The sequence below is a fragment of the Microtus ochrogaster genome, unplaced genomic scaffold (genome assembly GCF_000317375.1).
Source record: "Microtus ochrogaster isolate Prairie Vole_2 unplaced genomic scaffold, MicOch1.0 UNK53, whole genome shotgun sequence".
Lineage (NCBI taxonomy): Eukaryota > Metazoa > Chordata > Mammalia > Rodentia > Cricetidae > Microtus > Microtus ochrogaster.
In genome coordinates this window covers 552048-567470 of record NW_004949151.1, presented here as the reverse complement: position 1 = coordinate 567470, position 15423 = coordinate 552048, and the positions used below count along the sequence as shown (strand labels likewise).

Sequence of the window (15423 nt, the reverse complement as noted above, 5' to 3'; positions counted from 1 at the left end):
TCTCTCTCTCTCTCTCTCTCTCTCTCTCTCTCTCTCTCTCTGTTGTGTGTGCATGTATGTGTCTGTATTTCCCAGGTTAAATAATTCCACATTACCTGGATTTTCTGAGGCTCAGTTGCTTTTCTTTCTCCATTTTCTTACTCACAGATTCAATATCGGTCATTATTTTACCCAGTTTAACATTTTCTGAAATTAACAAAAACCAAAAAAAAAAAAAAACACTTTGATTGTACAGTACTACAATTTCCAAATTCTAAAAGTATTTTTCTAATTTAATTGCAAATTACAGACTTTTTAAATAGGAGACACCATATTCTTTTAAAAATTACTGACACAAAGCTTCTCATAAAATACATTTGAGTAGTTTTTGATGACCACCACGTTACTCTGGATTTTTTATAATTACCAAAATTTAGGGCCACAAAGTAAACCATAAATGAAAAACATGTATCAAAAAAGAACATCTCAGAAAAATGCCTGCAGTAACATAGAACATGCCTGTGAATATAAAGGATTTCTGTGCATATCACCATTATTACCTTTATTATCATAAAGATTAGTTTATATCAGAGGCTCTGCTGTGAAAATAAGTTAGCAACTCATTAGTTAATGAAAACAAAAGTCTTCTTATTGAATAGAGTTAGACCAAAGACAAGGACACTAAATCGGGTTTGTCCTGCACTTTTCATCTCCCAGTTCGGATATGCCAACAGATACAGAGGCATGTGGTGCACACAGTAGAAAGCCTGTTCTTTAGAAAAGTTACACCTAGCTGGAATCTTCATGTCCAAACAGAATGAAACACACTGGCCTGAACTATGTAGTTCAGTGTGACACAGAATAGTAAGAGTGAGGAGAAACTGAAAACAGTGTTGCCAAGAGTACTGAGTGATTAGAATTTACCTAGGATTTGCGTGGTGTGAGCCTAAGAATAGTGATTGTTTTTAGTGATTTTGGCAAAGTACTGTGTCTATTCCTGAAGAAAGGCAACAGTCTCCAGAATTATTGGGCATAGCCTGTGTAAGTTCTAAAGTGAAAGTCCTCTACAATATCTTTTCTTTTTTTAATTAATTAATTTATTTATTAAAGATTTCTGTCTCTTCCCCGCCACCGCCTCCCATTTCCCTCCCCCTCCCCCAACCAAGTCCCCCTCCCTCGTCAGCCCAAAGATCAATCAGGGCTCCCTGCCCTGTGGGGAGTCCAAGGACCACCCACCTCCATCCAGGTCTAGTAAGGTGAGCATCCAAACTGCCTAGGCTCCCACAAAGCCAGTACGTGCAGTAGGATCAAAAACCCATTGCCATTGTTCTTGAGTTCTTAGTAGTCCTCATTGTCTGCTATGCTCATAGATGTATGTATGTATTTTACATCCTGGCAGCAATTTCCCCTCCCTCTTCTCCTCCCAGTTCCTCCCGACACCTCCCCATTTTCCCATCCCCCCCCCAATTCACTCTTCCACAGTTTCTGTTTAGAAAAGGGCAGGTTTCCCACGAGTATCAACAAAACAAGACATATTAAGTTGCTGTAAGACTAAGCACCCCGCCATGTACTAAAGTTGGGGCGAAACAACACAGTAGGGTCCCAAAAGCCAGTAAAAGCGTCAGAGACAGCTAGAGGAGTCACGGGCACCACAAGAAAACACATAGAATCAACTAACCTGTACTCATAAGTGGCGCACAAGACTCAGACCTCAACCAGGGAGCCTGCATGAGACTGATCCAGGCAGAATCAACTAACCTGTGCTCATTAGGGGCGCACAAGACTCAACCCACAACCAGGGAGCCTGCATGGGACTCATCCAGGCAGAACACACTCTGTGTATATAGTCCAGTTGCATGGCAGTAGCTTTTAAGTCAATCCTGTAAGTAAGACTGCTTCCAAACTACAAAACACAAGCTGTTTACCCCTAAATTTCACTAAATATTACAGAAGAGCCCGATGGCAATTAAAGCATGCAGATCAGCAACCGTTTGTTATTAACTCTGCCTTAAGATGGCCAGTGGGCATCCCAGCCTCTTCAGACAGGTCACAGCACTCTGAGTTTGTAAACATCTCTTTACATAAAATCTTGCCTTTAAAACAATGTTACAATATTTTATTCTTGCAGTTTTATAGCATGAATTATGAATAATCTGATTGAAATAATTAGAAGAAAAGAAATGGGGAGGCTAGAAATTAAAATGGAGGAGTAGTGAGGACCATTTGGAGATTTAAAACAAAAGCAGGAATAAGGCACATAGGACATGAGAATGGCCAATAAGATTGTCCTGCTCCCTTCAGAGCTTAGCTGGAATCATTCAGTCACCTGAAATCAGATCCCTACACAGTCAGTGTCCTTCATTCTGATTTCCTTTCACCTGTCTTTCAGGACCGCATTTCGTCATGAGCACTCTTAGCCATTGGTTATATTTCCCCACACACTCTTTCTCTTCCTGATGACTTTCTAACCCTCCACTTCAGTGACTTCGTCCAAGTACTGTGGCTATATTTATTGCCTAGGTGTGCTTGGCTCATAGGTTTATTTATCTTGCATACACAATTCTTAGATTCCTATTTTGAGTAAATACCTATCTTCATTTCAATCAGCATGGCCCTCTCACAACTAACAATAGTACTGAACACCAAGAAAGCATCTCAAATCTCTTCCCTTTCAATCTCCTCCCTGATGCAGTCATTCATTAGATACTGCCCACCCTTTCCACTACATATTGCCATTGCAGATCCTTACCATGCACTGTCTGGAACTGTAAGAGCTTCCTCAATTGGATTCCCACCTACAACCATGACACCTTCTAACCTACCCTGCATACCTTCTATAACATTCCTTTCTAAGTTCTGGAATTCTAAATTATCTCCGTGTTGTTTCCTAATATAATTTCACAGTAATTAGAGAACAGATTTTCCATAATTCTAGATCACTGAAATGCACTGAAAACGTCTTTTTAAGTAAGATTTAAGTATCTACTGGTAACTCTTGCCTAAATCATTCACTAGTAACATTGTGCTATAATTCTATTATGCAATAATTTATAAACTGGCTTCCTCAGTAAGGAGAAAGCCATCCTTCTTCTTTCCTCTCATTTTGGGTATTGCTCTGGGTATATTAATTTCGTTTTGCTATTTGCATCACTGTTTTTTTCTATATTCACAATGCCAAAATTGACAGGTGAGAGCAAAGCCAGCTCCCGTTTCAGAATGCAGATCATGTGTGGTCTCTCACTGCTTCCTGCTTGTTGTCCCAGCACCATTTCCTCTTCATTTTGTTTTCCCTGCTCCAGACATGGAATCAGCTCTGCATGAAGCTGTGGCCATTGCCTCCTCTAACATATTTTCATCCCATTCTCCAGTTACTTTCCTAGCTAGAAAAAGCTGCTTCTTGTCTCTACTAAAACAACTAAATAGGGTCTCCAGGAGTCTGTCTTTCACATTTCTTCTCTACCTCTGTGCTCCATTTTATATATTTCCTAAGATATGCTTTCTACTTTACTAATTCTATTCTCAATAATATTCTTCTTAAACTCCAACAGGTTTCTGTGGTTCTTCATCAGGTCTTCTGAGCTACATCAATAGTCTCTAGCTCATATCACAGGTTCATGCTTTCTTTTTTGAGAAAATGTTTCTCTGTGTAGCCCTTGGTGTCCTGAAACTCACTCTGTAGACGAGGCAAACTTCAACTCAGAGAGTTGCCTCTGCCTCCCAAGTGGTGGGATTAAAGGTCTGTGCTACCACTGCCTGGGAATATTTTGTTTATTTTTATTTTTTGTATACATTGATCTCAGTTATTTCTATCCTTTACCTGATAGTTTATATACATATGGTCTTTGTGAATCTACTTCTAATCAGGAGAGCTAACTCAATCTCACTCTTTATGGCTTACTTCCTTATGAATTATTGTTTCTCACATTGTAAACTTATATTCTATACAAATAGACTATTTACAACAAATATTCCCTAAGAATGAGAATTATTTGCATATTTTGTAGAAATTGAAATATATGTTCTGGATGCAAGATGCAATTAAGATGTACCCCTGTAAATGTATCTGTGTTTTCTTCCTGCAGAAAGCTAATAGCATTTTCAACCATGATAACTTTAATTTCTCACATTAAAGATTTTTAAGACATTGTTAATATGAATTCTAGTTCAATCCTAAGTAAAGTTATTTATGGCTATGAATTCTAGAATTTTCTGTCTCTCTAAGAGTTAAGACTAAAGCAATAGCTTCTTTTTTGTACCTTCTACAACCAAGTTTGTGCATATGTGTGTGTGCGTGTTGCTGTTGTTGTTGTTGCTGCTGCTGTTTGATTTCTTTTTTGTTTTATTTATGATTTGGTCATTTACCAATGTTATCACCTTACAGAAGTAAGAGATCAGCTTTGGGGAGTCTCTCCATTATCCAACCAGTCTACATGGGCAAAGGTATTTTCTCTGTACATTTTTCTCTCAAAGCACAATGAAAGTGGGAGCTAAAGGCCAGCAGACACATGGAGGACTTTACCAAACTGCATATGCTGACCCTGCCCTAATGATTTTCTGTGTCTGCTCTGTTTTCTCTATTTGGATTTTCAGGGGCTCTGTAAAAATGTGCTAATAAAGAAGCATGTGGAGCATTTTCTCCTGTTGTTAGTCATTCACATTTCAAGATGCCACTACCAAGCATGCAACCTGATCTCCAGCCTAGCTTGCAGCGTTCATTAGCTGCTCTTTGATGCTATTGACTGGGAATTCTTTACCTTGAACTGTCTGCACATCTCATTTTAAAATTTAGCTCATTTGTTAAACATTTACTATAAGAATCAATAAATAAAATATTCAAAACTGTATTCAGTTACGTTGTCTTCCTATTATTTATGTCTGTCAATGACATAGATTAACTGTCTTCATTTTCCCCAATATTCCAGCTACTGCGTACATTCATACTTCACCCTCCTTCTAAGGGAAAAAGACTCATTTCTTCCCAGGCCTTTGTAAAAAACATTTATTCCCCTTCATCCTCCCAAAAAGTAGCTCCCATTTATACTGTAAAAACAGCTTAAAGATGTAACTCAATCAATGTGTTACTGGGACTTAGTTTTCCCAACTCAGTTTGAGAGATTTGGGACTAGGAAGATATGAGTGAGATTGTCCTCTCTGTCTGAAGTGTCACCTCTCAAGACATCATCACCGAGGAGACATCACATGCTGAGGGAAGTCTCTTCTCTTCAGAGAATCTTTTTATAAAAATTTTTTATATTATTTAAATCAGATATTTTGTGTGAAAAATGAGACCTTATATACAGACTATGAAATAGTCTTTCATGTTCCTCTCTTTTCAAGACCCTCTACTTAAATTGTATTCCATTTTATATGAAATAATTATAACAAAATTTAGAACTTAAAAATGTTACAAATTTTATAGACAGATTCATTAGTCAAGAATGACAGATTGCGATTTGCTGACATTTTACATTCTAGTGTGTGGGCTGGGTGGATGTCACATGATTTTCTACTGCTGGAATTTCCAGCACATGTGTGTTATACAGAATGCCAATTCCCCACTAGATTGTGAACTCTTTGGTGGTTTCTGAGGACAGGGACTGTATTCATACATCTCTGGTTATTCTGTCAGTATTCAACAGTTGCTGAGTGACTGCAATATGGCAGGTAGTCTGGCAGGTACAGACAGAAAATAACCTTAGGTTTATAACTCCTTTGCTCTGGCCAATGATGTTAGTCACAAGTAATTACACAATTCCAACTGAAGTTATAGGAAACTATTTTCACTGTCTCATGAACACAAGATTGAGAATGAAATGTATCCCTTAACTGTGTAATTGAGATAGCAAATATCCCCTAGTGAGAGAGCTGCATCTTTACCAAGATGTGTCACAGACAAAAGCTTAACACAACTGTCCAGAGGAAAAAAAGCATAAACTGATCTTCCCAGGACCACTCTCTCCAACAACAAATATGGCTACAGTTTAGTTACCCAAATCTGAGCTTCTGCTCTCATGAACTGAGGTCACCTGGTGAAAGAGCCATGGTGTGCACCCCTGGTACCCAACCCCTGATATCTGCCTTCATTTAAGAAAGGAATAGAAGCTGAGCTATGGTGGTGCATGCCTTTAATCCCAGCACTCAGGAGGCAGAGGCAAGCAGATCTCTGTGAGTTCGAGGACAACCTGATCTACAAGAGATAGTTTCAGGACAGGCTTCAAAGCTACAGAGAAACCCTGTCTTAAAAAATAAAAAGGAAGTAGTAAAGAAAATTCTTCTCCTTGAGTATCATGCATTATTATTGTTTTCAGAGGAAGGGATTCCAACATCTTTATTAAAGATGCTCAAATGATTGACAAGTCATGGAAGTCAAAGACAGAGACTCAGGAGATTTAGAGGTACCCAGATATTTATCTTCCTTCCAAGATATTTATCCACCTCCCACAAATAATACACATGGGCCCCTTTACTACATCTCCTGCCATAAACTATATTTGCTTATGTATATAAATCACTTGCTCCCCCTGTTCCCTAGTGCATTCTGGTGAAGAGAAGCAAATGTACCAAACATCTTAATTTCCAAGATTCATAATTCAGAGTTGTTCTCATATGGTATTGACTCCACTGCATGTGTAAGATCCACCCTAATTCAGCACCCAAAGGAGAATGGAAGCCTACGGAAACTGATAGAGCATCTCTCAATAATTTAAAAGTCGTCTCAAATCCAAAAACATTATGTTTCTTTTAGGAAAAGATAAGACAGACATACCTGTATCTACACATATCAGCAAATCGTGCCTTCCCTTCGCAGATGGCACACACAAATGTGAAGCGAGCATCTACATAGCATTTCAGTAACTTGCTCTTCCTGACTCTGCCTCTCATTTAAACATATTTTAATTCTCTCTGTCTTCTCTGGCCACTCCTAATTTCTCAATTCTTCTGTAGCTCAAGTTAAGTTCTGTCAGGACACATTCCATGCCTGTCTCCCACTGTGGAAGGAAATACATCTTCCATACCTGTGGTGGTTTGAATGAGAATTGGTCCCATAGGCTGAATATTTGAATGCTTAGTCAACAGGGAGCAGTGCAATTTGAAAGGTTTGGAAAAACTAGGATGTGTGGCCCTGCTGGAGGTGTGTGTCACTGAGGTGGTCTTTGAAGTTTCAAAAGCCCGTACCAGACCCAGTCTCTCTATTCTGGCCTATTATACATCAGGGTATAGCTCTCAACTGCTTTTCCAGCAAGCACGACTGCCTGCTTTCATGTTCCTCACCATTATGATAATAGACTAAGCCTCTGAAGCAGTAAGGAAACTCCCAATTAAATATTTTCTTTTATATGAGCTGCTTTGGTCCCAGTATCTCTTCCCAGTGATGGAACGGTGACCGGGACAGTACATTCTGTATGACAGTGGAACAATACAGCATGGGTTTCCTAACTCACTGTTACACTGCTCCCTGTGGTACCTACTCCTCTGTTGTGAACATTCTCAGAATAAAGTCTTTGAAAACTCATTAAATGCACCAAGAAAATGGCATGTGATGTATTTAGGTAAGGAGACTTAGCATTGAAGTCAAGAGCTATACTCTGTTGCTTGACCACCAACTTTGAAAGCCACTTGCCCGTTATTAGTACCCTGATTTTCAGCCTTCATATTCTGAAAATGAATAGCTGATACATCTGAGCAATGCAAATTAGACAATGGTATGTGGAATGACTCATAACTAAGCATACGGAAATCAGAGGCCTACTGTGGTTTTGTCACTTTTGCTTTCTGCTGATTTAGAAAATAAATTTGGCAGATCCTGTTCTATCAGCAACACTCCTATCTATTTGCTAAGGACATCACTGTGGTTACTCTGCAGGGATTCATATTTCTTTCCCATACTGTTTAAACTTGGAAAATAGGACACTTATTCATAATTCCAAATTCCTCTTAACATATCTCCCCAGTTGAAACATATGCAATTAACTCTCAGAAGCAGAAAAATAGAGAAACACTAATATAAGCCCACAGTTAAGTTAAAAAGTCAGGGGAAGAGGTCCCATTGAAATCTTCAAACAACCCAGGCTGTTGCCAAGATGGACAACAAGGCCCTATTGATGAAGACAACATCTACATACCAGTACCTACGTGGAGCCTTTAACTCTACATTCCAGCATCTTTGGTACAGGAAGGTACTCTGCACACTACCAAAGAGAAACACTAGCCCAGCTACAAATCCTTGATTTACAATGGGGTCCTGCTTGTGAGAGAGTCTAGTGCAAAGGTGACACAAGACTTACGGCCCACTACACGAGATGGAACCAATACCCAACACTGCATGGGTGACCATAAACAGGAAGTAGATAGCCTGTGATAAAACCAAATACTGCCATTCTAAAACAGAAATGCAGCCTTAAAGTGGCTCCTAACAACTGTTGTACTCATAGACTAGTGCTTTAAAGTGGCTCCTAACAACTGTTGTACTCATAGACTAGTGCCTTGCTCAGCCATTACCAGAGACACCTCCTCCTGCAACAAATGGGAGCACATACAGAGACCCACAGCCAGACATTATGCAGAGTGTAAGAAACCTTGGAACACTTGGTCCTAGGTGATATGTCTTCATCAAATAACTCCTCTCAGAGGTCAGGGAATCCTATGGAAGAGGAGGCAGAAAATGTGTAAGAGGCAAAGGGGATGGAGAACACCAAGAAAACAAGGCCCTTTAAATCAATATAATCAAAGCTCATATGAACTCACAGAGACTGAGGAAGTATGCATTGGACCTGCGTGGATCTGTACTAGGTCCTCTGGGTACATATTATAGCTATGAGTTTAGTGTTTTCGTGGGATTCCTAGTGTACAACTCATGGGTCACTGACTGTTGTTGCCTTCTCTTGGGTTCTTTCCTTTCTGTTTGTTTTGTCCAATTTTGATGTAATAGTTCTTCTTTGTCTTATTTTATTTTATTATTATCCTTTACAAGTCTTTTTGTTATCTATTGAAAAACAGAAAAGGAGTGGATCTGAATGAGAATGAAAATTAGGAGAACTGGGAGGAAAAGATGGAAGTCAGCCATAATCGGAATATATTTGTGAGAAAAAAAAACTGTTTCAATAAAGAAAATGTTTAAAAAAACTTAAAAAGAAAAGTGATGAGACTAGGGAAGAGGGATGGATCTCCCTAGGATGGACAACTGACAAGGGAGTGGACTGGAATAGGAGGATCAAACAGGGAATGGGAGGTAATATAGAGAGGAACCGTTAAAACCAAGGGCTATTTGAGGATCATAAGGAAACCTAAAACAGAAGAAGATCCCTAAAATATATACCTATATGAAGGTAATCTAAATGAAGTTCTGAATAATGGAAAAGGTAGAGCCCCAAGTGGAAAGCTCTCATCACCAGATGAAGCTTCTAGTACCAGTAATGAGCTACATCTAATCAAGTTCTTATCCAAAGGGGTCCTATGGGAACCCTAAAGAACCCTGGCTATTTCCAAGGCTACAATGACAGTAGGCCTTATTGCTGAAGGCAACAGTTACATAGCTCATTGAACACAGATAAGTTGAGCTGGTAACTACTAAAGCCTTCACCCCTATGATCTAGGAGAAAAATAGGCATCCACCTAGACTGAAACACTTCAGTCTACAAGAGTGACCTGCCTGCAAGGTCACTTGATACAATAGTGGCACAAAATCTGATGGAGTAATCAACCAAGATCTGATCTGACTTAAGGCCCACTCAATGAGATGGAGCCCATATTCAATACTGCTTGGGTGGCCAAGAATCTGAGACTAGTAAACTGTGGGCCTGAAACAAAACAAAATACTACTATTCTATTGAAATAATCTAGTCATAAAAATCACTACTAACAACATTCTGCTATATTCATATATCCATGCCTTGCTCATTTGCCACAAGAGAAGCTTCATCCTATAACAGATAGGAGCAAATACAGAGACCCAAAGATAGGCAATATTCAGAGAGTGAGAGACTCTGGAACACTCAACCTTAAAAAAGATGTCTACATCAAATCCTTCCCTGCAGAACAGGAGACAGGAGGAGTATAAGAGGCAGAGGGGCTAGAGGAAACCTGTGAAACAAGGCCTTCTAGTACAACAGAACTGGGCACATATGAAGTCACAGCAACTGAGGCAGCACACACAGGCCCGCATGGGTCCACACCAGATGGAATCCTAGAAGGAAGGAAAAGTGGACACATGCTCACACCTCTAACCCGGAAGCGATTCTCAGCTGATGCTTCAACTCATTCTCTCCAAGGGAGTCTCACTGGGGAAAGAAGCCAGTCTAAAGGGTAGGGCCCATGACCAGCAGTAGATGGCCAACACAAAACAATCTAAACAGAACCTTTGGAGGTTCTTTGTCTAATGAGATCAAGTTGGAGGAATTTTTTTTTTTGTCTGTTGTTTCTTGGTTTCAGTTTTGGTTTTTAACATTAGAGATTCTTTGCATATATATGGAGTTCCTGTGTGTGCAAACATCTATTTGAGTTTCCTTGACTCTTTTTGGTTTGTTGTCATATTCTGACTTGTTTGGTTTTGATTTATCTTATTTTATTTTTATAACTTAGATGCCTGTTTGCTTTCTAAAGAGAGACAGAAAGGTGTAGATCTGGATGGGAGAGGCTGGGGAGCCACTTGGAGTAGTCGTGGGAAGGAAAACCATAATCAGATTATATGGTATGAAAAAAAACTATTTTCAGTAAAAGCAAAAAAATAAATAATAATTAAAAAGTCAAATAATTTATTCTACCTATGTTGGAATAGTGTATGGAAAATCAAACTGAGAAAGGAGCAAACATCTGTCATGGGTGACAGTTTGTTAACGTGACAACCAAATCTAGCTACTCATGTCAGTCGGTGAAGAAAATGAAGGCATCTGTGGACAATTCAAGGTACCACCACCTTTCATCATAACTACTTAGTGACCTGACATAGGAAGAAAATATTTATTTATAATTTTGTTCTCCTCAGCAGGCATTCAGAGGGGAGAAGGGCAAGACTGTTAAACATAGGAAATGCTAATTTTAAGGGACTGGGAAAGAGTTTGCAAACTCAGGCTGTTTTGACTTCATGTCTGTAGCACTCATTATGACGCGTCCTGCAATGGTGTTGCTGCTTCTCTTGCATGCACACGCTGCATTGCTGTGCGATGCTGTGCAATGTGCTTTACACACTCTGGCACTTCCATTTCATACTTCACAGTTTCAGTTTCACTTTGAGGTTTGAAATGTTTCACAGTTATTTGCTATATGTGGGTACCAAAATTTAAAAAAAAAAATAAAAGCCAGCCTATATTACCAAAAAAGACACTGCAAGATTAGAAGATAGTCAGACGGGAATTTCTGCCCCATTAACATTCAGAACTTTGTCAAGAATCAGTTCAATTTTATCAAAATCTGATTTATACTTTACAAATGCATTGGTGCATCTTAACACATATAGTTCCTATAAAGTTAAATCTAAACTTTTATCCCTGTAGATAAGAGTCTATAATTAAGGGAAACTAGAATGCTATAATCCCTTTCTATCCTTATAACTCACCCATATGTTCTTGCACAACAAAGTCCAAAGCCCAATTAGCCACCTGATCTGATCCAGTATAAACGTTTGATTTCTATGTACATATTTCCATGACTGTTAGAGTTTTATGTGCTAAAGTAAATTTATTTAAACAAGGAATGACATACGTCTATAAGTTATTCATTAAAACCAATATTTTTACCAACACTTGTAAATAATAGACATTTTTCATGAGTTTTAGTAAGACAATCACACACTTGAGGATGCCTGCACTCTCTCTGTGTAGCCTGCGCTTTCCACATCAGAGCTTTCCTACAGCAACCTGGCACCTAACCACCCAAATATTACATGTCTTTTCCACTCACTACCATTCTGTCCAGCTGCCAAACATCAAAACAAAAACCAAAAATCAAATGAGTAAGTATAAACACATGAGGGCCCCTGAAAAGGATGGTTTTCACATAAAAGACGCACCTAAAATAAACACCTCGTGCAAAACAAGCACTTACTATAGATTTCACCCTCTTCCTTACTTTCCAACTTCATGCCACCACAAGTTCAAATCTGGTTGTTTCATGACAAGTGGAAAATGAAAAGTTTCAGGAAGTGCGCTGGAACAACAGAAAGGGGCTAAGCAAACACAGATACAAACCAAGCAGTTGGCATTGTCCAGCAAGCTCTGAGTAATATTTTCCCTCTGTCAGCTTAGAACAACTTCTCCTTCACAGTAGAAGGAACACATGCTCACAATACTCCAGTATGTGAACAAAGACAATTTATTACTAGACAGTAAGAGAGCGTGTTTTCCACCAGAGGCTTCTAGCACTTAGAGAAACACTTACTGGCGCATTAAGTTAACCAGGTGGCAGCGTTAGTAAAGTTCACAGGGTCTCTGCTACTTTCACATAGCCCAATATGAATTCAAAGTCATTCCAAAAGGCCCATATGAAGCCAGGACCATCCCCCAAAATGAACCCAAGAAAAGATAGTCAAGACAGAATGCTAGCATGGCATGCTGTGTTCTCTATCTAATCTAAATTGTAACTTGCTAAGATCATACCAAAAAGGAAAAACGGTCTCTATTACATTTTCCATTTGCAATTTTGTTGTTAAGTGCATGCATAATTAAGTGCTTAGCAGCAACAGAGAAATCATTCAATTTATTTATTGTAATGAAAGAAGTACATGACTATAAAGTGCTAATGTAACACTATCAAGAATGGTCTGATTTAATTTGCCTACTTATATGAGACAGTCTGACTCAGATTTACAGCAGTCCCTAAGGGCTGAAATTGTATCAAACAACCTCATAAAATTAACAGAAATTCCTCAAAATAAGTTCACATTAAAATCAACACATTCATAAAGGGCCTATTTAGGAGTCAACTGGATAGGACAGGGTAGAAGAATAGATCAAAACAAGCACAAGTCGATGAGTGTTATAGCATCTAAAAAACAGAGAAGCATGGTATAAACAGTACCTCAAAGCCTAATTATACAACTGGGCTACCAACAAAATCAGATAAATTACAAAATATTTACATAACCAATTTTTTAATAGTTCTGAATATATTTGTGAATGCCAAATAGAAAATGATTTCTGTTAAAGGGGAAACTGGACTAATGATCAGTTCTAGAGTAACAGAAAGTTTCCAAAATCATTAGAATAGGAAGACAATTCATAAGGCATTTCCTAGAGCCCTTTCTGTATGATACCACCCTACTTCAATACCTTCTCTATCCTCACAATGCCTTTTGCTTAAATAAGCAGAGGACAGAGAAAAAATTCAAAAAGCTAGAGTAGAAGTTTCTGACTTTAACAAAAGCTATTTTGTATAGTGTTATCACTACATAAAAACTTGAACAGATGACATACACATTAGTTAGATAAACATTATAGGTCCCCGGATCATTGGGCTACCAGGCGGCCCTGTTTAGGTACTGAGGAGTTCCATCTGGACAAGCTACCAACCCAGAGCAGTGAGTGCCTGCCTACTGAGCAGGCCAAAGCTCCCCTGTAAGGGAGCCTGGGCACCTTCAGCTTGTGCTCCAGGGATGCCTGTGCTCTCCTGGATCACCACCTGCCCAGTCTTTCCTTTTGTCCCCAGGTCATCGGGCTACCAGGTGGCCCTGTTTAGGAACTGAGGAGTTCCAACTGGACTGGTGAGTGTATGCTATCCAGGGGTGGATTGTCCCGGAAGAGAGCACAAACCCCCCTCCCCCAGCTCCTTCTGCAGGGCTGTCTCTCTTATGCACAACCCAGCCCCAAAGCACCCCCCCCAACCCTGCCCTGCTGTTTGCTAGAACCAGTGCTCAAGAATAGTTTTCTGCTCCTACACTAAGGTGACCCACCCAGAGCGGTGAGTGCCTGCCTACCTGGCAGGCCAACGCTCCCCTGTAAGGGAGCCCAGGCACCTTCAGCTTGTGCTCCAGGGGTACCTGTGCTATTCTGGATCTCGCACCTTCTGCCCGGTCTTTCCTTTTGTGCCCTGATCATCAAGCTACCAGGTGGCCCTGTTCAGGAACTGAGGAGTTCCATCTGGACATGTGAGTGTGTGCTATCCAGGGGCAGATTGTCCCAGAAGAGAGCACAAAACCCCCTCCCCCAGCTCTTTCTGCAGGGTTGTCTTTCTTATACAGGACCCCCCCCCCACCTCGCACAAGCCTGCGTTTTCTGCTAGGTCCTTTGCTCAGGAACAGTTTTCTGCTCCTACACTAAGGCTACCCACCCAGAGAGGTGAGTGCCTGCCTACCAGACAGGCCTCAAGGACCCCCCCCCCCGAAAGGGAACAGGGGCATCTTCAGCTTTTGCAGCAGGGTGTCCTGTGTTCTACTCGTCCCCGCCCTGCCCCCCAAGTTCTCCCTTTTGTACGTGGGTCATTGGACTACCAGGCATCTATGTTTTGGTGCTGAGGAGTTCCATCTGGACGGGAACGGTTCCTGCTTCTACACTGAAGAGTTACACCCAGAGAGTCAGTCACAGCAAAGACTGGACCAAGACACCAGGCCTCTCCTGGCTCCATTTGAAGGAAGAGATGGGAAGGCGCCAATGCAAGAATTCCTCCAACAACCTGAAAGGCAACATGACATCACCAGAATCCAGGGATCCCGAAACAAGAAGAATTGTACACCCTACGCTAGAAGAATTAGAAGAAATCGACTCAAAAGTGAATTATATGAAAATAATAGAAGATCGTAAACAGGAGGTAAAAAACTGCCATAAACAATTAGAGATCACAAACAAAAAGGTAGAGGAAATGAATAAGTTGCTCAAAGATACCCAAGAAAACCAAGAGAAACAAGAAAAAGCAATCAAACAGGTAAGGGAAGCGGTTCAAGACTTGAAGAATAAAATGGAAGTAATGAAAAAAACAACGACAGAGGGAAGGATGGAGATGGAAAATCTGGGTAAATGAACAGGAACTACAGAGACAAGTACTACCAACAGATTACAAGAGATAGAAGAAAGAATTTCAGACACTGAAGATACCATAGAGAAAATAAACACACTGATCAAAGAAAACAGCAAAGCCAACAAATTCTCATCACAAAACATTCAGGAAATCTGGGACACAATAAAAAGACCAAACCTAAGAATAATTGGGAGAGAAGAAGGAGAAATACAGCTCAACGGTCCAGAAAATATATTTAATAAAATTATAGAAGAAAACTTTCCCAAGATAAAAAAGGATATTCCTTTGAAGGTTCAAGAAGCATGCAGAACACCGAATAGACTGGAACAAAAAAAAAATGTCCTTGCCATATAATAATCAAAACACAAAACATATAGAATAAAGAAAGAATATTAAGAGCTGCAAAGGAAAAAGGCCAAGTAACTTATAAAGGTAAACCTATCAATGGAAACAATGAAAGCCAGAAGGTCCTGGATAGATGTTCTGCAGAAACTAAGAGAC

General features: G+C 39.8%; 1 protein-coding gene across 1 annotated transcript in view; it reads right to left on the bottom strand.

Moving 5' to 3' along the window:
• Iqcm (IQ motif containing M) overlaps nt 1-15423 on the bottom strand; it is a 405406-nt gene that overhangs the window by 345988 nt on the left and 43995 nt on the right. Inside the window, exon 4 of the mRNA XM_005369576.2 lies at nt 96-186. Coding sequence (XP_005369633.1) covers nt 96-186 — 91 coding nt within the window. The remainder of the gene's footprint in view (nt 1-95; nt 187-15423) is intronic.